Source organism: Sorex fumeus, unplaced genomic scaffold, assembly GCF_029834395.1.
Source record: "Sorex fumeus unplaced genomic scaffold, SorFum_2.1 ptg000043l, whole genome shotgun sequence".
In the NCBI taxonomy this organism is placed as follows: domain Eukaryota; kingdom Metazoa; phylum Chordata; class Mammalia; order Eulipotyphla; family Soricidae; genus Sorex; species Sorex fumeus.
The window spans coordinates 9,699,696-9,722,780 of NW_026606100.1; the positions used below are offsets into that span (position 1 = coordinate 9,699,696).

The window sequence follows — 23,085 nt, forward strand, 5'->3', positions numbered from 1 at the left end:
CTTTGCAAAAATAGAAGTGTCAAAACATAGGCTCGCAGGTTTGGAGTGTGGAGAGGAAGAAGATTTAATGTGCTGATTTGTAGATGCTATTGTCTCTTCCTATCTGTCCCCAGTGCAAAGTCCTTTAAATGAACCCACTTTGTAATTCCGAGAAACAAAGGAAATTGTGGAAAATGAATGTATGTGGATAGTTGTCTATCTTATTTATTATAGTTTCTGGCAAGTTCTCAGTTTCCACTTTAGGACTGATGAAATTTCTAGCACTGAATATTTCAAGGAAGATTTCTGAGCAGAGACACACTGCAGAGACAGATGACTTCCTACTCAATGTCATGTTCCCAAGAGTGTCACTAAAAGCAAGGGGCGGGGGGATAAAGATAAAGAATTAAACTTTAGATATTAATACAGTATCTCAAAATGCTCCTCCCATAGGAATAGGAAGCATGCTATTCATGATGAGTATTTGCAGGCTTTGTTATTAGATAACTGGACTTCAAATTTCTTTTCCCCAGATGTCCTCTGTATCTGACCTTATATCAGAGATTGAAGTTTAGGATAAGATTTTTGTTATTTGTAGTCCTTTTCTTTAGTTTGAAAACTGAAGATTTGGAACTTCTAACTTAGAGCATGAATCTTAAATTAAATTAAATATTAAATTAAAACAAGTCTTTTCTGTGCTGAGATTGAACTCAAATGTGTGGGAACTGCAGGGTTCTAAGACCTGACTGAAGCCAAGGGTCTACTTCGAGTTGCTCCCTACTGGGCTAGCACGAGAGGGCTGACAAAATGGTTCTCTTCCACATGGTTTCCTTTCATTCAGATTGCTGGGTGTCCTTAAGTAAGAAAAGCTAGCTTCCCTTAGACCAGTAGTTTGTCCATGAATATTGACTTCATCATTTTGAGAAGTGAGGCAATAAAAAGGCTTGGAACGCCTTCAAGAACGTCGAAGAAATAGCTAAGAGGACGAAGAACCTCTGGCTCCGGGCACATCTCTTTGATTCCACTGTTCTTCCTGCATTAACATATGCCTCAGAGACCTGGGCCCTATGCAAACAAGATGAGAACGCCATTCAGGTCTCCCAAAGAAGAATAGAAAGAGCTATGCTTGGAATATCACGTTTCACTCAAATGAGAGAACGAATCCGGAGTTCTGACATCCGTCGACGATCAAGGATCAGGGACGCTGTCTCATTTGCCAAGGTGTCGAAAATCAGATGGGCTGGTCACGTAATGAGATTTAAAGACGACCGTTGGACTAGAGCTGTTACTGATTGGATTCCACGGGATGTCAAGAGACCGCGTGGCCGCCCACCTACCAGATGGTCAGACTTCTTTGTCAAGATCATGAACGATCGGTTTGAAGCCCTCCATGTTCCCGGAGCGAAGAGATGCCATTGGGCTACATTAGCACGCGACAGGGACAAATGGAGACGTTACTGGCGCCCGCTCGAGCAAATCGACGACTAACGGGAAGTTAAGTGATTAAGTGATACAATATATTTCCTATTTCCTACAGGACACTTCTCTGTCTGAGGTTGCAGACCCAGCTTGTACTCGAATCTTCCTTCATTAAAGACACTTTCCTAGGTGTGATATTCGAATTATGGGCACGAGAAACTGTTAGTAACAGTTGTAAACCACAGAATCTCAATTAAAAAAAATTTTTTTTAATGACAACGTTGACTCCAAACACTAACTCCACACCCCTTCACGATTATTGGTTTCAGCTATCTTTTTTAGTCTATGATTAACCAATTATTTAATGAAATGATTGAGTTAGTCAAAAAGTTAAATATGCTGAGTAAAGCTAGCGAGGAGAGGGACAGATACAGAATGGTCTTCCTCTTTTGAGTTCTGTGACTGGAGCGATAGCACAGCGGTAGGGCCTTTGCTTTGCATGCGGCCAGCCTGGCCGACCTGCGTTCGATTCCTCTGCCCCTCCCGGAGAGCTTGGCAAGCTACCGAGAGTATTTCACCCGCATGGCAAAGTCTGGCAAGCTACCCGTTACATAGTCATATGCCAAACACAGTAACAACGAGTCTCACAACGGAGACGTTACTGGGCCCACTCGAGCAAATCAATGAACAATGGGAGCATAGTGCTACAGTGCAGCTAACTCGGTTCAATCTCTGGGACTCTATAATTGTGAACACCACCAGGATCGTAAGATCCCTGAGCACAGAGTCAGGAACAAGCCCTGAACACTGCCACCTGTGGTCCAAAAAACAAAATAAAATAAAATAAAGTTTGAAGAAAAAATTCAAATTCTATCTCACAAAACACCCAAAAGGAGAGAGAGAACACAGGGGATTGCCCTGCCACAGAGACGGGGGGATGGGGGGATGGGGGTGGGAGGGATATTATCCATGGTGGTGGAAAATGGGCACTGGTGGAGGGATGGGTATCTGATCATTGTATAATTGAAACCAAAGCACAAAAAATTGTAAATCTACAACTTTAAAAAAAATAAAATAAAATAAAGGGGAAAAAAAAATGTTGATACACAAAATGTTGATACTAGATGGAATTCAATGTTCTCTCTGCCAAGAAACCATAATTTACTCTTTATTCCCTAAGCCTCTGAATTTAAAATAAACAATGATATTTTACACAAGTCAATTTATAAGCACTTGTTAACTTTATAGGAGACAGGGCCTTCCATGCATATTAGGCTGTTGTGGAATAAAGGCTTTGTGCTTAGTATATTAACTTAGGAATTCAAGAGAGTAATTTTTTATTTTGAAGATCATAGTGATGACACCATTTTAGAAACTAAAGAGTATGAATTTTTGAAATAAAACTGTTATGTATATAATTGGTCACGGTCACGGTCCTCCCGTTATTCATTGATTTGCTCGAGTGGGCCCAGTAACATCCCCATTGTGAGACTTGTTGTTACTGTGTTTGGCATATTGAATACATCACGGGTTGCTTGCCAGGTTCTGCTGTGCGGGCAAGATACTCTTGGGAGCTTGCTGGGCTCTCCGAGGGGCAGAGGAATCGAACTCAGGTCGGTCATGTTGGCCACTTGCAAGGCAAACGCCTTACCCGCTGTGATCGCTCTAGCCCATGTATATAATTATTATCAGTAATACATAATTTAAATTTATATATTTAATATATAATTTAAGAGAACTCATGGATTCTCCTCCCAGATAGGAGTATAAAAGGAGGCTCCCAGAACCATGCCATCGGACCCCACGCCAGGCTGTGGGGCGGGTGAGAGCAGTGAAGGCACCCTCCTCAGCCCCAGGGACCCAGCCCCAGCAGCCGACCTCTACTGCCCAACCACGCAGCATCTGAGACTGGTCCTAGAGGAAGCTGAGCACTGTAGAGAAGATGGTGTGAAAGGGTGGTGGGGAGAGGGACGCCGGGGACAGGGTGGGGGGAAGTAAGCTGGCACTCTGGGGCAGAAGGTGGTGTTGGAGCATTTTGTGAACGGAACCCTGCCAGTCTCAATACTGTGAATCACAGTGTTTTAGATACAAATTTAAAAAAAGGTGAAAAGCAAACAGCCCCTCTCTCATGACTTTCCTTTTCCTTACCCAATCTCCACATATTTGTACACATATATAATAACACTTATCAGTACATGTCTCATGCAAATTACCATGCTCCCAGTCTAGATCTTCCAGTGCTAGTACAGAATGGTTTCAATCCCAAAGAACGTGCTCTCTGGGGCTTTCAGGTTGTTCCTAAGGGAAGCAGCAGGCAGGAGTGGTCAGGCAAGCTGCACCAAACCAGTCCAGCAAGCTAGACCAGTCGCTGCAGGCTGGTCAGGGTGCCTTAACTTCATTACAGCCTTGTCAGGAGGGAATTATAGACCATCCAGAGCAAAGGCCAAGCAAAGAACAATCTAGATATAGCCGTGGGAAAGATTGCTGCGTGGGGAACAGTCAGACACTGTACTGTGCACAAAGCTGATGCTTGCACTTTGCTCCCTGGCTGCTCTCTGGCTTCCCAGCCAAAGAGCAGAGGAGGAGGGTCAGTGTCCTTCATTTCCCCACAGATTCATTTTCACATGTATTTATTACCTTTCCTCCCCATTAGAATAGAAACTTGGTCAGAACAGAAACCCCATGTATTCCTTGTCCTTAAAGCTGTGCCTAAGAACTAATACTTTGGGTCTGATGAATGCTACTGGGTAAGAGTATCAGTGCTAGAGCTGCAGAACTAGCTCTGCTATTTATCAGTGGGGCAATTGATTGAACTTCTGTGAACCTCAGTGCTCTCAGCTAAAACATCTATCTCTAGGGGTTGTTGAATATCTCAGCATTGGGGCTGGAACGATAGTACGGCGGGTAGGGTATTTGTCTTGCACGCGGCCGACCCCGGTTAGATTCCCAGCATCTCATATGGTCCCCCGGGCACCGCCAGGGACAATTCCTGAGTGCAGAGCCAGGAGTAACCCCTGTGCATCGCCGGGTGTGACCCAAAAAGAAAAAAAAAAGTCCTAGCTTTGTGCTTGCACAGTGCAAAAATCTATGTAATGTTAGATATTACGGTTATCGCTACTGTAGGGATACATTGAAGCATAGAGTAAAAGGCCTCTTGACGAAATGTTAGGAATATGCCTCAGTGATTGGATCCATCAAAGTTTAGTCTCTTACTAAGCACCTATATTATTTTCTTCTTAATTGTTTTTTCCTCTTTCTTGCCTGAAGGTCTTGAATAGACTGAAGAGTAAATATGGCAACCTGTATAGAAGAGACAATGTCATCCTGAGTGGCACTCACACACACTCTGGTCCTGCGGGGTATTTCCAGTATACCATCTTTGTAATTGCCAGTGAAGGATACAGCAATCGAACTTCTGAGTTCATGGTCTCTGGCATTGTGAAGGTAGGCCACAGAGAAAGTTAGCTGTTCACTGTTGCTTACGTTTTTCTGGAGCAGTTTGGTGTGATTTGAAGAGTCTCTAGAAGATTTTGGTCTGAGTGCAGTTTTATGATCTATGAGATCCTGACTGGATTGGAAGCGGAGGGTTCTGTGGTGATAGCAAACACCATGCAGTCGTGAAACAAACCACTTTGCATGAAATCCTTTTAAAATTATTGGGTACCACATAGTCGAGTCTCTGTGCAAAGTCATGAAAAAACCCGCAATAGGGCTTTAAGTAATTATAGACAGTTCCAATTTTCCTTTTATTTTAAAACATTTTCTTGTATTTATCTAAAAGCATACTATATACAATTTATGAACATGCACTCTCAGTTTTCAAGTCCTTCTAGACTCATATAAACTTTTATAGTCACCTCAAATATGTCTCCCATTTCTGGCTATGAGAGATTTTATTCCTTTTTCTACTGTATTCCATCATGTTAGATAATTCCATAGCATTCTTGCTAGTAATTCCTTTATCCCTTTTCCTTTCAAATACAGCCTCTCCCTACATTTCTCAAAGTATTCTCAAGCATTCAAAAAACCAGTTGTCAGAGGTTATCTCTTTATAACAGTATTTTTCAAATTCTACTTGGTCATCTATAAATGACTTTATAAAACTGGCAGTATTGAATTCTACAAGAATCAAAAGTTGAAATCAAAATGTATTGCAACATATAGTGTAGAATATCTTGTATGAATATAGTTTGTTTTGTGAATTTTTATTTATGTAAGATGTGTATATATATACATATATATATGCATATGGCTAGTTTGATATATATTGTTAGGAAAAATGTGCTAATGTTTGTGGTTCACAAAGTGAAAAGATGGGTGGTGTTAAAGGAGGGTGTGATGGAAATAGCAGACAATGTGGGAACACAGATATGTTTCCCAGTTTGGCCATTTGCAATGGGAGAGCATGCCTAAACCATGGCTGTGATAGACAAAGCCCTCCAACTGATAGATTAAAGTCCTTCCTACACACAGAATTTCTCTATCTCGTCCATGCAGACTTTTGCTTTTAACCTCTGGACACTCCCTGTGTGGCAGTACTCCAGCATTCCCCTTCATCGTAAACAGGTCGGACACAAAGGAAATTGTCCACCGGAATCTCTGTTTATGCTGACAAGGCCATTATCCCTGCAGGGATTATTAATTTTTTTAACTGTTTTTAACCTGCAGAGCATTGAGATAGCACACAGAAACCTGCAACCAGGCAAAATCTTTATCAATAAAGGAATTGTGAATGGGACTCAGATCAATCGAAGCCCTACTTCTTACCTGCAGAATCCAGAGTCAGAGAGATCAAGGTGAGGGATAACAAAATGATACCACGTGTTTTGATTTTTAAAAATAAGGAAATCTTGGTACTTGAGGAAAATAGTGGAATTCTAGAAACAATTGAAAATATAATAACCATTTAAAATCAAAACAAGCAGAAATGAATATTGAAGGTAGAAACATACCCCCAAGCAGGAGTCTTCCCAGTTTGCTGGGTGTGAGAATCAATGTTAATATTTGAAGGATACTGAGTGTAGGATCCAGACACTACTATGACTTTCATCTTAGCTTTCTCTTTCATAGTTATGTGACATTCAGTAATTATTGACTTTCAGTTCCTTCCTTTGTAAGATTGAAATAAAAATGTATGCAATAGGTTTATGTTAAATAAACGAGTGACTATGATATTCAGGGAATATTAATTTAAGAGAATATGGTGAGAGAAGAGACAAAAGAATAAAAAACTGGAAGAAAATAAAACTAGAAAAAGTAAAACTAGCATATTGAATAAAACAACTAAGGATGATCATTAACTTGTTGTTCTTGTTATTTTAATTTTAAGCAATGAGTCAGTTTTGTGACAGAAAAGAAGTATTTGGTTACTGTGATTATACAGTGATTATATACACTTGGTTACTTGGTATAAAGTAACACCTCAGTTCAATTTGATCATGGTTTTCTGCATATTTTAGCACTTTTTAAAGAAGTTGATTTTTCAAAAACAATCTAATTTCTCTTGAAAGGACATAAAAGAGTACTTTAAATTACAGGTCATTAGAACTCTTGATTTTACATATTCCATGCTTTTTTGGGGGAGAAATTCCATTAAATTTGGTAATAGAAATTTCAAAGACAAATCTTCTTTTTGCATCTGTCAAGTACTTCTTATGTCAGCTTCAACTGTATGTTATTCAGAAGGTTCACCTTTGGTTCTAACTGACTTTCTTCCTTTTTCTACTGACCAGATATTCTTCAGATGTAGACAAGGAAATGGTGGTCTTGAAAATGGTAGATCTGAGTGGAAATGACCTGGGTATTTTAAGGTACTGTATGTTCTTTTCTTTCTTTCTTTTTTTTTTTTTTGGCTTTTTGGGTCACACCCGGCAATGCACAGGGGTTACTCCTGGCTCTGCACTCAGGAATCACCCCTGGTGGTGCTCAGGGGACCATATGGGATGCTGGGAATCGAACCTGGGTTGGCCGCGTGCAAGGCAAACTCCCTACCCGCTGTGCTATTGCTCCAGCCCCAACGTACTGTATTTTCAAAAAAAAAAAAAAAACCAACAACAAAATTCTGTTTAATAGTAGTGATGATAGCTGCTCCTTGGAAATTATTTTTTATTTTTAATTGAATCACCCTGAGATAAACCATTTCAAAATTGTTCATGACTGGGTTTTAGTCATACAGTGTTCTAACACCTGTCCCTCCACCAGTGTACATTTCCCACCACCAATGTACCCAGTTTCCCTCTAGCCCCAGCCCTGCCTTTACCTGATAGTAAGCACTTATCTCTCTCTTCTCTTTTCTCTCTTTCTCTTCTCTCTTCTATCTCTTCTCTTTCTCTTCTCTCATCTCTCTTTTCTCTTCTATCTCTTCTCTCTCTTTTCTCTTCTCTCTCTTCTCTCTCTTTCCTCTCTCTTCTCCTCTCTCTCTTTTCTCTTCTCTCTCTCTTCTCTCTTCTCTGCTCTCTTTCTCTCTCTCTCCTTCTCTCTCTTCCTCTTCTTTTGGCGTTAGGTTTGCACCATAGGTACTGAAAGGTTATCATGTTTGTCCCTTTACCTACTTTCAGCAATCCTTGGACTTGACTAAAGAACAGACGTTACCAAGCGGTTGGGGGCGGAGGCATACAGTGGAAGGGAAGGAAGAGGCACAGGTGGAGTGATTTAAGGATAGATTTAACACTTGGTGGAGGTGGAGGCGAAGTAACTTTGTACACTCAGAATATAGGTATTAACACAATTGTAAGTAGGTTACTTCCATTATAAAAAAATCTGTTTGGATAACTAACTGCTTCAATTAATTTCCTTAATTAAGAAGGGGGTGAGGAGGCTAGAATAATGGCAGCAGAGGTTGACAGTAGTGGAGTGGTTAAGAGTGCAGACACACCTGGGATCCAATCAGGCAATCATGGGAAATGTTCTGAGAGACTCGAGGCTTATCTGGGGGCAGAGCCTAACACTGTCTGGCACACGATATATAGATCAGTTATTGCTGTATCAGTATCTCATCTCTGGAGCTTTTATCATGGTGGCATTGTGACTTTGGTCAAGTTATTCAGTTGCTCTGATTCTCATTTTTCGTAGCACTGTCATCCTGTTGTTCATTGATTTACTCGAGTGGGTACTAGTAACGTCTCCATTGTGAGACTTGTTGTTACTGTGTTTGGCATATGGAATATGCCATGGGGAGCTTGACAGGCTCTGCCATGTGGGCGGGATAAAATTCTTAAAAATGTTTACAGTATCTTTTAATGAATTTTGTAGGGGACTGCCAGGTAGGATTAATGAAATATCTCACGATCACGACCATCCTGTTATTCGTCGATTGCCTCGAGCAGGCTCTCCTTTGTCCCAGTCCTAAGATTTTTTTTTAAAAAGTGCCATATTCAAGGCTCTTTCAAGGTTAGGAGAATGAGACCCATCATTGTTACTGGTATTTGGCATATTGGGTACGCCACGGGGAGTTTGCCAGACTCTGCCGTGTGGGCAGGTTACATTTGGTAGCCTGCCAGTTTGTCCAAAGTAGGAATGAGATAATAAGATGTCACTTCCGGGAGCTGGGTTTTATAGTCTCTGAGTCTTGGCCGTTGATGGGATTACACGGTGCCAGGGGGTCAGTTGGTGGGTGTGACCCCTGCCTACTGGAATTTGGAGGATCTGGGTGGAGGATGCTCAGCCCCGATCCGAGCAGGCTTGGAGATCTCAGCCCCGGGACCCGTATGCCTCTGTTCCTCTACCGGTACCTTCATGCGTGTGGAGAGTGTTCTCAGCATGGTGGTGGCTGGTTCTGGAGGTCTTCGGCTGCCGGAGCCCTGGTCGGGGTGGGGAGGGAAACTCAACCCGCTCCCCTCCAAGGGGCCCCGGTGAGGACAGCCAGGCGCAGGGGCAGGAGACTCTGAATGAAATATCTATGTGAAAAAAATTTTATGCATGTTAAATTTAAAGTGTCACAAGAAAACAGCAACATTAAAGAGGACGACCCATAATCCAGATACTAGGGTTGACCCCAGAACTACCTGGAGAACATCATAGTAGTATGAAAAAAAGTTCAGATTTCATTGTTTAGTTTTAGGGCCTGGATTCAAGCATCAACCCTGGCATATCACCATAGCCTGAGACAAGTTGCTGATCTACATATGCCTCAACTATTTTGTTTGAAACTGGAAATGATAATACTTCTAAAGGTTGTTTGAAGATTAAGCATAGTAACACATGCACATCTCCTATTCTATGCTTGGCATAAAAAAATTTTTAAATGATTTTTAGCTAAATGGTAAGAATAAGAGTAATACCCCAACTCTTTTATTCTGTTAAAACTTATCAAAATGCTTGAAATTCCTAGACTTAGAGTTACTTCATTGGGTATAACGTGGGCACTAAAATTTCCCTGGTAAAATAAACTTTTTTTTTTGCCTTTTGGGTCACTCCCAAATGCTCAGGGGTCACTCCTGGCTCTGCACTCAGGAATTACTCCTGGCGGTGCTTGGGGGACCGTATGGGATGCCGGGGATTGAACCCAGGTCGACCGCATGCAAGGCAAATGCCCTACCCGCTGTGCTATGGCTCCTGCCCAAAATGAACTTTCTTATATCGACAGATGTAATAGGATTTATACTCATTCTTCTCTTAGAATAAATTAGTTATTTGTCACCTAGCATTTAACTAAGGAGACATTTTAAGAGTTAGGCCTGTAGCTATGAGCCGATCTCCCCACCATGACACCTTCCCACCACCATATTTGGGATGTTTCCATCCCAAGCCCCAACCCTGTCCCAAAGCAGAACCGAAATAGTTTGTTTTGTATTGTTTGTTATGAATAAACTGCTGAAAGTGGTCCAAAACAGTTTTTTTAGAGGAAAGTGTGTAAAGATTGTTGCATTTCCCCCAGAGCCCACTAAGCCCTTGTATAAGAGATTGCTCGTATGTTGTTGAAGGTTGAGGCTTGTGTGCATTATTGGTAAAAATATATTTCCCTCAAAGATGGGTTTGCCTTCTTCTTTAAACCCCTCAAATATAGTGTGCTGCTTTTGGAATATGAGTGGTGTGAGGTATGAGCTGTCATTTGTGGCCGCGAGGTCCAGGAGAAAGTCTACTCGTGGCTGAGGCTTGGCCCGAGCGAGTGGAGAGCTGTTCTGAGTGTGGCAGCAGTTGAGTGCTGGAGGTTCTTGGCTGCCAGGGCTGGGTCCCTTGAGGTGGGGAAGGGACTCAAATGAAACAGCCTGGCATAGGGTCCGGTGGCATGGCTTGGTATGTGTCTTTTATGCTCTCTTCTGAGAGAGAGGACAGTGAGCCTCTGGATCGTGGCTGTTGATCTGGCTCAGGCACCAGCCAGAGGCAGCTTATGGGCTTGGCTGCCAAGTCGTGGGAAATGGGGAGATGGGAGCGGGGGTCGGGGGAAGGCAGACACCATGGGAGAAGGACAACCATAGGATTTCTTACAGTGTAAGGAAAAGTAGTGTTACAAGTTGAGAGGATGCGGTGAGTTTGGAAGGGAATGAGCAGAGAATCTAGGAAGCTAAGTCTAACTTTTAGATGGAATGCTTTAGTGGGAAATTTGGTTGGGAGAAGGTTAGTACACCAGCAAATATCTAAGACTCCTTAAAAACCTTGGTAGAATGGCTGAGACTGTTTTCAGTTGCATTTTACATGTTTCAAAATCACTTAACAGCGAGAACACTCAAAATATTAGAACTCAAAAATGTTAACCTTTTACCCAGCTGTTCTTTGATCCCTCATATGTAACTACATGATATGACTAGAGGTCCAAGGGTCAACCATTAAGGTTATGATAATGCTTTCCCATCTGCTGTGCTTAACACCCAGCACTAATTTTCCATTGTTTCTTCAGGGGTCATATGTTACCCTTGATGTAATTGCTCCTGTGATTGCCTCTTGTTGCACAGCAATAATTTCTCTTTGAATACATTAATAATAATCTACAACGTAAAGTCAAATCTGGGCGGCTGAGTAACTCAACTATCACATGCCTGCTCTTAGAAACCCAAGAAACGAGGAGTTTGGAAGCACAGAATCTCAGAATCGACAGGGCACAAGATCTAGTTCAGACTAAGAATATTGATGAACCACCCAGTGCCATAGTGAGATTGTTGCCTTCACACTGAAAACCACATTGGAGTTAGTTATTCATTTCTTCTGTCTTGCATCTCTGTTTCCATTTCTTCACCTATTCTGTGTCCTACAATATTTCTACTCCTGGGAAGGATATATTTCCTGGCTTTGAAATCAGGCACCAAATACCTAGATCAGATGCTGCACTGTTGTTCCTTAATCAAAACTTTCTAAAGTCCCTGAGACTTAGTTACCATATTTTTCTCCTTCTTCCCTCCCACCTTCCCTCTTCTCCCCCTCCCACACTTTCCCCCATATTCCTTCCCTTCCTCAGTTTTGAGGCCGTACCTGGCATTGCCTATGGGATTACTCCTGGCTCTGTACTCACGAATTACTTCTGGAGGTGCTCAGCAAACTACATAGGATTGAACCCCAGTCAGCCATGTGCAAGGCAAAACACCTTACCTGCTTCGTTTTCTCCTTATTTTCTACAATATTTTATTTTATGTTATCTCATTCTTACAGAAAGAATTCATAGGAAGGTCCATTTAAAAAAGTAATAGGTCATCACTAATTATCAGAGAAATTAAGTCAAAATGTCTTGCACCAGGGTCAATATTTAAAAAGTCAGGGCAGCTGTAAAGCTGTGCACTTAGTTCTCTGAGCAGTGCCAGGAGTGATCAAAGGCAGGAGTGAGCCCCACTTCCACCCCCAAAAAAGAGAGAAAGAGAGAAAAATAAACTCATTATATTTCCCAAAGTCAATTGTGGTTAATATCTATGTGTCTTTTCTTCTCCCTTTTCCTCTGTGTGGAATATATAATAATAAGTCAGCAGGACTGGGAGATCAAAGCAGGACACACAAAGCGGTTTCACTCACTTTGGGAACTAGCTTTATGATATTGTTAAAAAATAAAAATACTTTGGGGTGCTTGAGTGATAGTACCTTGAATAGGGCACTTACCTTGCATGCAGCTGACTGTGTCTGACCCCCAGCATCTCGTATGGTCTCCTGAGCATGCCAGAAATAATTCCTGAGCACAGAGCCAGGAATAGGCACTGAGCACCACCAGGCGTGGCGCAAAAAACAAAAGAAAAAACAAAACAAAACAAAACAAAAAAAGAACTCTGAAAATAGTAATGGCTCTATTTCCATTTTTGAGACTATTGTGTGTTTGCATGCATTATGAGTGATTCTTTTTTTATGAGTGATTATTTTTAAAAAATTTATTTGTTGAATCACTTTGAGAACAGTAACAAAGCCATTCAGTTAAAATCTCAGTTGGTCATACAATGATCAAACACCCGTCCCTTCACCAGTGCACATTTTCTACACCAAGAACCCCAGTAAACCCCCCTCCCACCCACCTCCCACCTGTGTGGCAGATTTCCACTTTACTCTCTCTCTGTCTGTCTCTCTCTCTGTCTGTCTCTCTGTCTCTCTGTCTCTCTGTCTCTCTGTCTCTCTCTCTTTCTCTCTCTCCATTGATCATATTCAATATTACGACAAAATACCCACCACTGTTATTGGAATTTTCCCCAACATTCAGACCTGCTACAAAGACATCATTAGAAAATTTATTTTCTGTTGTTGATTTTGAAGAGCATATGGTGTCATGTGGCCACAATAGCAGCCATGCGAATTTGGATTTCTGATATTTTAGTAATAAACCTAGAGGGATTACTGCCAGAAGCCCCTGGGTTCCCAGATTGGTATGTGTGCCTCAGGGTTCATGGTCGGTCAGAAGCTGGAGGAGGCATTTGAGGGTGGCAACCCGGAGCATTGTCATGGCGGGGAGCAGGGCCGATTCCACCCCTCATCCCATGAAGTCCCACGTGTCTCATCAATGCAGTCACATATCTGACTGTTCATTAGGCTCTAAAAAGTGCAGGACACCATGTCGCTGCCACAGAGGGGGACAGGCGGAAGGACAGACACCCTTCCCCTCCCAGGGTGGCATAGCACCATAGTTAAATACATTTCCTTTTGGAATCAGAGGTTGCCTGGGAGCCGGGGCAGCCCCATTGCAGTTCAGAAAAACTGTCCTGGTACCCACATGCCAGAGCCATGCTTGTAGAAGCTCATGGTCACTGGGATTCCATCTGGAGAAGGTGGGATGGCAGCACCTACTGCATCTGGAACCTCCTGGTGATATTGGCTCTGTTTGGGGCCCGGAGCATTCTCCGGGAGCTCTGGGGCCCTCCAGCCAGTTTTCTTCTTTGTTGCTGTGTGTCATGAGTGATCCTTTTTAAGTTTAGTGAAGATATTTCTCTTAAAAAGTCTATGATAGCACTGTCACTGTCGCATTGTGGCACTGTGGCACTGTTGTCCCATTGTTCATTGGTTTGCTCCAGCGGGCACTAGTAACGTCTCCATTATGAGACTTGTTGTTACTATTTTTGGCATGTCGAATACGCCATGGTAACTTTCCAGGCTCTGCCGTGGGGACAGGATATTCTTGGTAGCTTGCCGGGCTCTCTGAGAGGAATGCAGGAATGAAACCCAGGTCAGCCATGTGCAAGGCAAATGCCCTACCCGCTGTGCTATCACTCCAGTCCCAATGACAGCAGTACTCAGAATTTACTCAGTTCTCTGAACTTTAAAAATTAACATTTTAAAATGCTAAGTATGATAGTTTATTATATGTAAACATATACTATGCAATATCATGTTTTCAGTAAGATCTTATGCTCAACTAATGAGGAATCATTTGATAACGTACAACTGTTTTTCATCAAAAAATATACTGGTAAGCATTCTTGAGCAGATAATATTGTATATTTGTCAGTAATGTTCTTATAAATTCCTTGAGATTAGATTGTGGGGCCAAAAAGGAAAGTGTTATTAAATCTTTTCTCACAAAGTATCAACTGTTTCTCTGGAAAGGTTTTGATAATGCACATTGCTGCTTCCCAAACAAGAGCGGGTGTGTTGCCTTGGAAATCTTGGGTCTATCATGTTTTACAGTTGTTGGTAAGGGCTGGACCAAAAAAGTCAAGTCACTATTGTTTGCCATTCAATTTCAAAATTGGGCTACATTAAAAAATAGTCTTATTGGTTATTTGTTTTTCTGTTGATCTTTGATTCGAGAATTTTGATCACAAGAATTAAATGAGTTAAAGCTAAACCAGACAGCTATGTGCTAATATTACTGAGAAGAGATTTTACACATAGGACTTTTGAAAAAAATAGTGTCTTTCTCTTTGCAGCAGAGATGATAGAATATTTTTCCAGGATGCTGGCCATGTTTACATGTACTTTCACTGGGACTTCCCTGTGTAGTTTATTCTTTTTCTTTTGTATCTGCTTGTTTGACACTCAGGTTGACCTTTGGATAAAATTCTAGGGTCTGTCTACTGTAGTGAATTACACTTTCCTTCCCCAGGTAGCTTGTAAATAGGCGAGATGAAAAAGACTGTTAGGGAGGTGAGAAGAGGTATGCTAATCTGGGTAATTAATGCCAGGAACCACAACAGACTAGGAAAATTCTGCCAGGAACCATATAGCAGTGAATGTGAAAATTCCAGTGGCTTCACACAAATAAGGGCTTATTTCCCACTTATGGAGCTTCTAGTAATGATTGTGTGGTTCTCGTGCAAAGAGTTATTGGCCCAAGCTGTTCACATGCCCTACTACCCTGATGATAGGAGTGGGAGAAATGAGCACGTGGACATAAAGTGTCTGCCACAAGAGGGCAGGGTTTCCTCATTGTAAGTACTTCCTGGTTCTAGCGTACAGATTGAATGCAGGTATTATATACACACAAAGACACGCAGGGCTATGATTATATAACCATATCTTTTAATACATTAATATTATCAAGCCCGGCAAGCTACCGAGAGTATCTCGCCTGCATGGCAAAGCCTGACATATTTGTTATGCCAAACACAGTAACAAGTGTCACAATGGAGACATTACTGGGCCTGCTGGAGCAAATCAAAGAACAACGGGAGGACAGTGACAGTGACAGTGAATCTTATAAAGAAGTCTCTCAGAGGTTTTGTCTTCTGCCTTATCACTATCATCTGCAACAGCAGCAGTAACTGCATCATCACCAACATCATAGTGATGGTTTAATGGAATAGACCAGTCATTTTTATTTGGGGATCAAGGGTCGGCAAAGCTGGCTCTGCTCAGGTCTTACTCCAGAGCTAGTCTTGTAGTCATTCAAACACAGGACTATAACACTAGTTTTTAGAGCTTTCATAGCAAATTACTATGGGCTGGCTGGCCATATATAATACAAATATATTCTGCCACAGATTTGAAGTCCAAAAGTAAGGTATTTGCAGAATTGGTTCCTTCCAGAGGTTCTGAGGGAGAATCTCTTCTTTATTTCTTTCCTAGTTTCTGGCTGACTGCTTGTAGACATATCACACCTCCATCTTCGCTATGCTTACCTCTCTTTTCTTCTGGATGTTTCTCTGTTCCTTTTCTCTTGTTATGATGCGATCTGTAATCAGATTTTAGACCAGCCTCTGCCAGTTTGATCCCACTTGGTCTTTACTATGATTGCATCTCTAAGGACTCTATTTCCAAATAAATAAATAAACAAATTCACTTTCTAAGGTTACGGTGAACATGAGTTTGAACTTATTTGGAAATAGAATATTTAGAGATGAATCAGTAATGGGTTGAATAATGAACTTTAGTGGGTTGAATAATGTCCTATCAACATTCTGAGGTTCTGGTGGACATAGATTTTTGAAAGGGCATTCATTATTCAACCTACTATGGTTTACTGGAAAAACTCCCATGAGTTTCCTTATCTTTGGGAATACTCTCTTTGAACGGAGTACAGTATTCTCTTTATTACATATTTCAGCTGGATCCTACCTCTAGAATGTAGGATCTTGGTACAAATCACACAAAGATAATCCCTTTCCATGACTGGATTTCAGCCTCAGCTAATGCATTTTTGTCACATTGTACTGGAACAAATTGCATATGCAATATGATGACCCAGGTCTGAGAGAAAGAATCCTGGAACAGGTTTGATACTGTTTATAATATTAAGAAGTTAGATTTCACATTTGGCTTTTCTGTTTCAAAATAGTAAATACACAATTCAATTGAAAGAGGCCCTAGAGATGTTTTGCTGCAAATGTTTCTATTATACTTATTAAAATTAATTTGTTATATATTGGTTTACAAGCATAGTAGAAATCTGTTATTTTTAAGCTTGGGAAACAGGGGTTTTAACTGACTACAGTGCTACAATCTAGGAAATGAACTCAAAAGCCTTGACTTTTGATTTTTGATTGCACCAGGCTGATTTTGTTGGTTTTGGTTTGAGGGCAACAACCAGCACTTAAGGCTTGCTTCTGCCTCTGAGCTCAGGGATAAGTCCTGGCAGAATTGAGAGATCAGATGGAGTACTGGCCATCAAACAAGGGTCAGCTGCATGCAAGGCAAGTACTCTATGGGTTGTAGCATTCTTCCAACCCCCAAACCTGTTTTTATCGGACACTTTACTTAAAAATGTTTATTAGTGGTATGCTTATATATATAATATTTTTAGTCTGAAATTTTTGGAAGCCATCCACATTTTTTCCCTTTAGAACTTTCCTTTGATGAATATTTTTGACCAGATTTGAATAGAGCCTCCTTAAAGGAAATTAATCAATTTTCAGCATATACTTAAAAATATTCATCTCTATCATGATAATAAGGTTATTGTAACAAGCTAGATATTCTAATAGCACATATGTCAGAGAGCAGAGGAGGGAAAATAGGGAAATGTCTTACTTTAAAAAGCAAAAAACATTTAAAAATTTTTTAAATTAAAGAACTGATTTACAAAGTTATTGATAGTTGTGTGTTTAGGCATTTAATATTTCAACACCAGTCCCAACACCATGTCAACTTTTCTTCCCAGTGTTCCCATATTCCCTTGAAAAATAAATACCTTTTTAAAAATACTTATTTTTTGTTTTTAGAGAAAAAATGGAATTCATTTAATTTATTGTCAAAAATAAGTAGAATAAATAAGAATTCATCTTTATTGTCTACTTATAGACAAAAATTCTTTGTATTTTCATTCTCTACAGATATAGACCTGACACCGATGATTCTTGAGGTCTAACTCACTGCCAGTCACACACTTGACTACTAATAATTCACGTTGATTGAATAAAAGGAACAATTGCCATTTCTCCTTGCCCTGATTTATTCTGCTTTGGCCACTCTATTTATCAGCACATTGCATCCTTTCCTTGTCTCTGTGTCTTTGCTCTAAATGACTTTTCTCCAGTGATCCCTTGCCAAGTTCCTGCATAAGACACAGTTCAAATATCACATTCACCGTGAAGTGTTTCTCAAGGACAAGATGACACTTTATTCATCTCTATTTCCTTAGTGCATGGCAGACATTCAAAGTGAACTAAATGTGCATTGAATGAGCAAGTAGATGAACAGAAAGAAGGGACAGAACAAATATCCCAAAGTAGATAAGAACATCGGGCTTCTGGTCTGATAAATCGGCTTCTTCACTTTCCACTGTGTGATCTTAGCCAGGTTACTTCATCACTCTGAGACTTCATTTTCTTAGATGTAAAACCAGGTTAATGATATCAAATGACTGAAAGGGTTTTGGGAGAGTAAAATGTGATTCTGTCTATAAATCTCTCTACCCAACAGGTGCTAAATACGAGTGTTGACAGGATGGCTGTACAGGTTTCCTTCCATAGAACAGGAAGGGTTCATGAAATAATTCTTTACTCCATTTTCCTTCCAAATTAAATAGAGTAAAACTATAAAAATATAGATTTCAATTAATCAGAAAATTCTAGTTGATAAGGATTTTCCTTGACACTTGAATTTTCAGAAAAGAGACGAACCACAGAAATGAAAGTGACAAAAGGAATTTTTGAAATATAGAAAACTTGTAAATAACTGAGAGGGGATAGCTGTAGGATATTGTCTACCTAAACCTTTGTACCTTAGCACGATGGCAATTTGATGGCACCTTAGAGATTGAATTCAATCTCCAGAATAAATGATTTGGTGATTTGAACAAAATTTTTGAGTTGTATATAAACACGGGGAAATATTTATTGTGGAAAATTATTGTGGAAAAATTTAAATACAAACCTATTTAGAATAATTAATCCATGAATATCCATCTCCAATATTTAGCATTGTTCTGCTGTTCTGGTTATTCTCTCTGCCTGAAAGCCCTCCTGCAAACTAAGTATTTAAAACAAAATACCAGATTTATCATTTTACTTATAAAGTTTTCATTAACACTATCAGATTAAATACTTGAAAATACAACCACATTAAGTACTTAAAAATACAATCAGTTATCAAAACCAACAAAATAAAAAATTTCTTTATATTATTTGATAATATAATTTTAGTTTAGTTGATGGTAACAATGATTTTTTTTTAATATCCAAAATGTGTTTATTGGGATGGTTTCCCTTTCATCCAGTTCAGGGAGCTTTTAGTGCTGCTTCCGTTGGAAGGAGCATCCTTCTGTAAGCCTGGCTTTCCCTCCTGTCGGCTGGCAGAGGACAGTGGAGCAGCCGACACACAGAACCATGGTCTGTGAATGGCTGAAGATGGTGGTGATCTTATAGCATCCTGGGCACTTGACGTCTATAAAGTAGGAGCTGGCGTTCTACACCAGCCATTTCTTCTTGTGCTTCTGCTTCTCCTCCTCTGGCAAGGGGTGAAGGAGGCCCTTGGCGAGAGGCATGTTCTCGTGGGGAGGCCGTCACCACGGAAAGGCAACAATAATCTTTTAAGTCAGTTGTTTTTAAGCAGATGCAAAATACAGTCCACTATCTCAATTGGTGGCTCTCTATCTTATGTGTCAAGTTGTAACGACTTTCTTGGTTTCCATATCATTTACCTGTTCTTTAAGAATTTTTAAAATCAATGATACTTTGCAAAAACATCGATCTGTGGTTTCTTTCCAAAGAGCAGAAATAATAGGTAATACTGGCTTATTCTTTCGTAACGCAATATTTTACTAGTACATGGTAGAGACTGACAACTTACACTCTGGAATTGCTGCCAAATTTCACAGGCCACACAGTCCTATGGCACAAACCAGATTGATTCATTTGTGCAGGGTGGCCAAACCCCTAAATATTGAGCTGGACGTCTCTGACCTGCTTTTACGGTAGATCTTCATAAATGCTGAGATAAATATTTACACCATTGATCAGAGAAAAATGGTCCAGATTAATATCGAATAAAACTTTGTTTTGTTTTTTTCATTGGCCTTAACTTGGCTGAGGCTTACTCCTGGCTCTGCAGTCAGAGATCACACCTAGCAGTGTTCTGGAAGCTATATGGGGTGTAGGGGATTGAATGTAGGTCTTATATGAGCAAGGCAAGTATAAGACTCTGCATGTACTGTACGAATCCACTGTAATATCTCTCTAGCCTCTGAAACAATTTTATTTGAGGTGTAGGAGTGATAACACAGCGGGTAGAATGCTTGCCTTTTAGGCAACTGACATAGATTTAATCCTTGGCACCCCATATGGTACTGCCAATGTGGCTCTAAAAAAATTCCAAACAATTTTAGCTGAGGACCTAGTTTCATCATGCCTCATTCAAATGTTGCAGTTAATTAATGTTGAAGTTTCCAAGACTTTATTGATAACATTAAGTGAAGGACTTACTGAACATCTGTTGGGCAATGAGAAAATCCTGAATGATAACATTGAAGTCCCAAAACATGTCTAGTCTTTAATGAATATTCAGTTTGGGGTACTTATGTAATAACATAAGCTGAACTGAGTGATAGCACAGCGGGTAGGGCATTTGCCTTGCACACGGCCAACTGGGCTGACCAGAGTTCGATTCCTCTGCCCCTCTCCAAGAGTCCGGCAAGCCACCGAGGGTATCTCGACCCCACAGCAAAGCCTGGCAAGCTCTCTGGGGCATATTCGATATGCCAAAGACAGTAACAACAAGTCTCACAATGGAGATGTTACGGGGCCCGCTCGAGCAAATTGATGAACCATGGGAGGACAGTGCTACAGAACTGTTTTAAGTTTTTCACTGAAGATCTTTAATTAGTTTTTAAAAACCCTAAATTAGACTGAAACTTTATGAAATGACATCTCTCTGTCTCTTTTTTTGAGCAACCTAGTTGATCTACTTTATAGTTTTCCACTTGTGAATATATTTTTCTGCTGAGTGTAGCTTTGATCTTGTATGATAAGATATGATAAGATCCATACTTGAGTCGTGGTCCTCTATTTTAGTGGGCTTTCTTCTCTGAAACAACTATGCAGAATAGCCGTACCAATAGTCTGTCTCACAGGTTTGTTGTGAAGGTCAATAAGATAAGAGATGTGAAATTAGTTTGTAAATTGTCCAGATTAATGCTTAAGCAAGGTATATTGTGCAATAGGATATATTAAACGATGAATAATATTCCCTTTCACTCCTTTGCTCATTTACTCAATTATTCCCTCTCCCTGGAATGCCTTTCAGAATTAACTAATCCTCGGGGGTCCCAAACGGTTTATACCTATCTTTTTATAACACTAGTCACAGAGAAATGAAAATTGTTCATTTCTGTCTTCTATAATATTCTGAGAATAAACTTGGACTTTATTCAGTGTTCAGCACATATCTCACACTCAGATTATTTCTGTTGAATTGGATACATTCAAATAAGTATTATGTGCATATTTGCCGTAAGGGGCACATTCTATATCTATATAGTTCTTTAGATGCATCATTGGATGATTTACTAATCTTAGTTCTTTAAAGCTTGTGAGGATGATGGGAATGATGAAATATTCATAAGGATAATTCTATATTTTTAATTTAAGTCAGTGATTAAACCTCTGAGAATGTTATTTATAATTTAAGCCCAAATGATAGCACAGTGGTAGGGCATTTGCCTTGCACGCGGCCGACACGGCCAACCTGGGTTCGATTCCTCCATCCCTCTCGGAGAGCCCGGCAAGCTACTGAGAGTATCTTGCCTGCACGGCAAAGCCTGGCAAGCTCCCCGTGGTGTATTCGGTATGCCAAACACAGTAACAAGTCTCACAATGTTACTGGGCCCACTCAAGCAAAATGGATGAACAAAGGGAGGACAGTGACAGTGAACAATAAAGGAACATAGGAGTTGGAGAGATAGTGCAGCAGATAGGGTGCTTGCCCTGCATGAGATTGACCCCCAGGTCAATTCCCAGAATCCCATGTGGTCCATAAAAGCTACCAGGAGTATTTCCTGAGTGCAGAGCCAGGAGTTATCTCTAAGTATCACCTGGTGTTGTCCAGAATTGAAAAAAAAAAAAAGGAAGGACCATAAGCGTGGTATCTCTAACAGTTTTTCCTTGTTGGAGGAAACTTAAGCCCCTCGTCACTGTTTGGAGGCCTCTACATTACTTTGGCACCTCTTTCTCCTTCACAGCTGGTTTGCCATCCACCCAGTCAGCATGAACAATACCAACCATCTGGTGAATAGTGACAATGTGGGCTATGCAGCTTATCTTCTTGAGCAAGATAAAAACAAAGGATATCTACCTGGAGAGGTGAGAGTTCATGTCACCAGAAACTTAGTCGTAGTTCATTGAGTCTCATTCTTCATGTTCTGAACGTTGATTCTACTCTCCAGAGGAAAATGTCATCATTTGTATTATATTCTAATATACTTAGATTAAAAATTTCTCACTGTTCTTTAATTAGGAAAAAAATTGAAAGTAATAATAATCTTTATTGCAAATTCTATTTGCGAGAGTATAATTAGTCAGATAAAGAAGAATAAGTTCAAGATTTTTGCTGTGTATGAAGTTTTGTTGAATATAGGATAAACACTTTGATGTTTAAATTTGTGTTCAGAACAATCAAATTAAACCCTTTTTAGGGCATAGAAATATGAATTATAAGTTCTGCTTGCTCATCTGGACTTCCCTCCGTGATAAATTTCCTTTCAGAGACTTTATTCTACTTTTCTACAATAAAGCTAGACAGAAACAGTCTTAATCCATAGGATTTCTTTTGATAACTTGAAAACACAGTGAATGGCAGAGTTGGGAGCTCAGTTGGGAAGTTCCTCTGCTCTCTAAAATAATGACTGCAAGTAAAAAAGTGGGAAAAGTGACACTGTTCTGTTCTACTTCCTGTATCTAAGCCCAAGTACTGTATATGTGATGGCATTAGAGCTTGCCTAGAACAAACAGTATAATAAAAACTTTAGCCCCATGAACACTTAGTCTGACTTTTTCAGCGCCTTTGCTACAAAACTCCATTTTTAATGATAAGCTCCATTTCAGAGAAAATAAAGGAAGTTCAAGTTTATGGCTGGGTGCTAGGTACTTTGAGATTGATGGTCTTTTTAGTATAAGAATAGACACATGATCTCTGATGCCTGATTAACTTTTTATCCCCAGGAAAATAGAAAACGTGTCAGGTGGAATGAGACAAAAGTTGGGTTGAATTTAACATCTTACGTTCCTCAAAATACAGCTTTCTTGCTTAGGTTAAGGAGCTAGAAGGGGCCAGAGATATAGGATAGCCTTTCATGTGACTGCTCCAGGTTCAATCTCTGGCACCATATATGGCCCCATGAGGGATTACTGCCAGGAGTAATCCCTTAGCATTGCCAGATATGGCTCCCCCCCAAAAAGAAAAGAAAACAAAACAAAACAA

The 23,085-nt window shown here is 40.3% G+C and overlaps 1 protein-coding gene and 1 pseudogene across 3 annotated transcripts in view; one reads left to right on the forward strand and one right to left on the reverse strand.

Moving 5' to 3' along the window:
* ASAH2 (N-acylsphingosine amidohydrolase 2) overlaps window positions 1-23,085 on the forward strand; it is a 122,494-nt gene that overhangs the window by 47,467 nt on the left and 51,942 nt on the right. For 2 of the 3 annotated variants that reach the window (XM_056120628.1, XM_056120629.1), the window contains exons 6-9: window positions 4,666-4,842; window positions 6,067-6,194; window positions 7,131-7,208; window positions 21,848-21,968. In XM_056120628.1, coding sequence (XP_055976603.1) covers window positions 4,666-4,842; window positions 6,067-6,194; window positions 7,131-7,208; window positions 21,848-21,968 — 504 coding nt within the window. The remainder of the gene's footprint in view (window positions 1-4,665; window positions 4,843-6,066; window positions 6,195-7,130; window positions 7,209-21,847; window positions 21,969-23,085) is intronic. The other variant, XM_056120630.1, reaches the window with a different exon arrangement.
* Window positions 18,848-19,156, reverse strand: LOC130029626 (40S ribosomal protein S27-like; annotated as a pseudogene).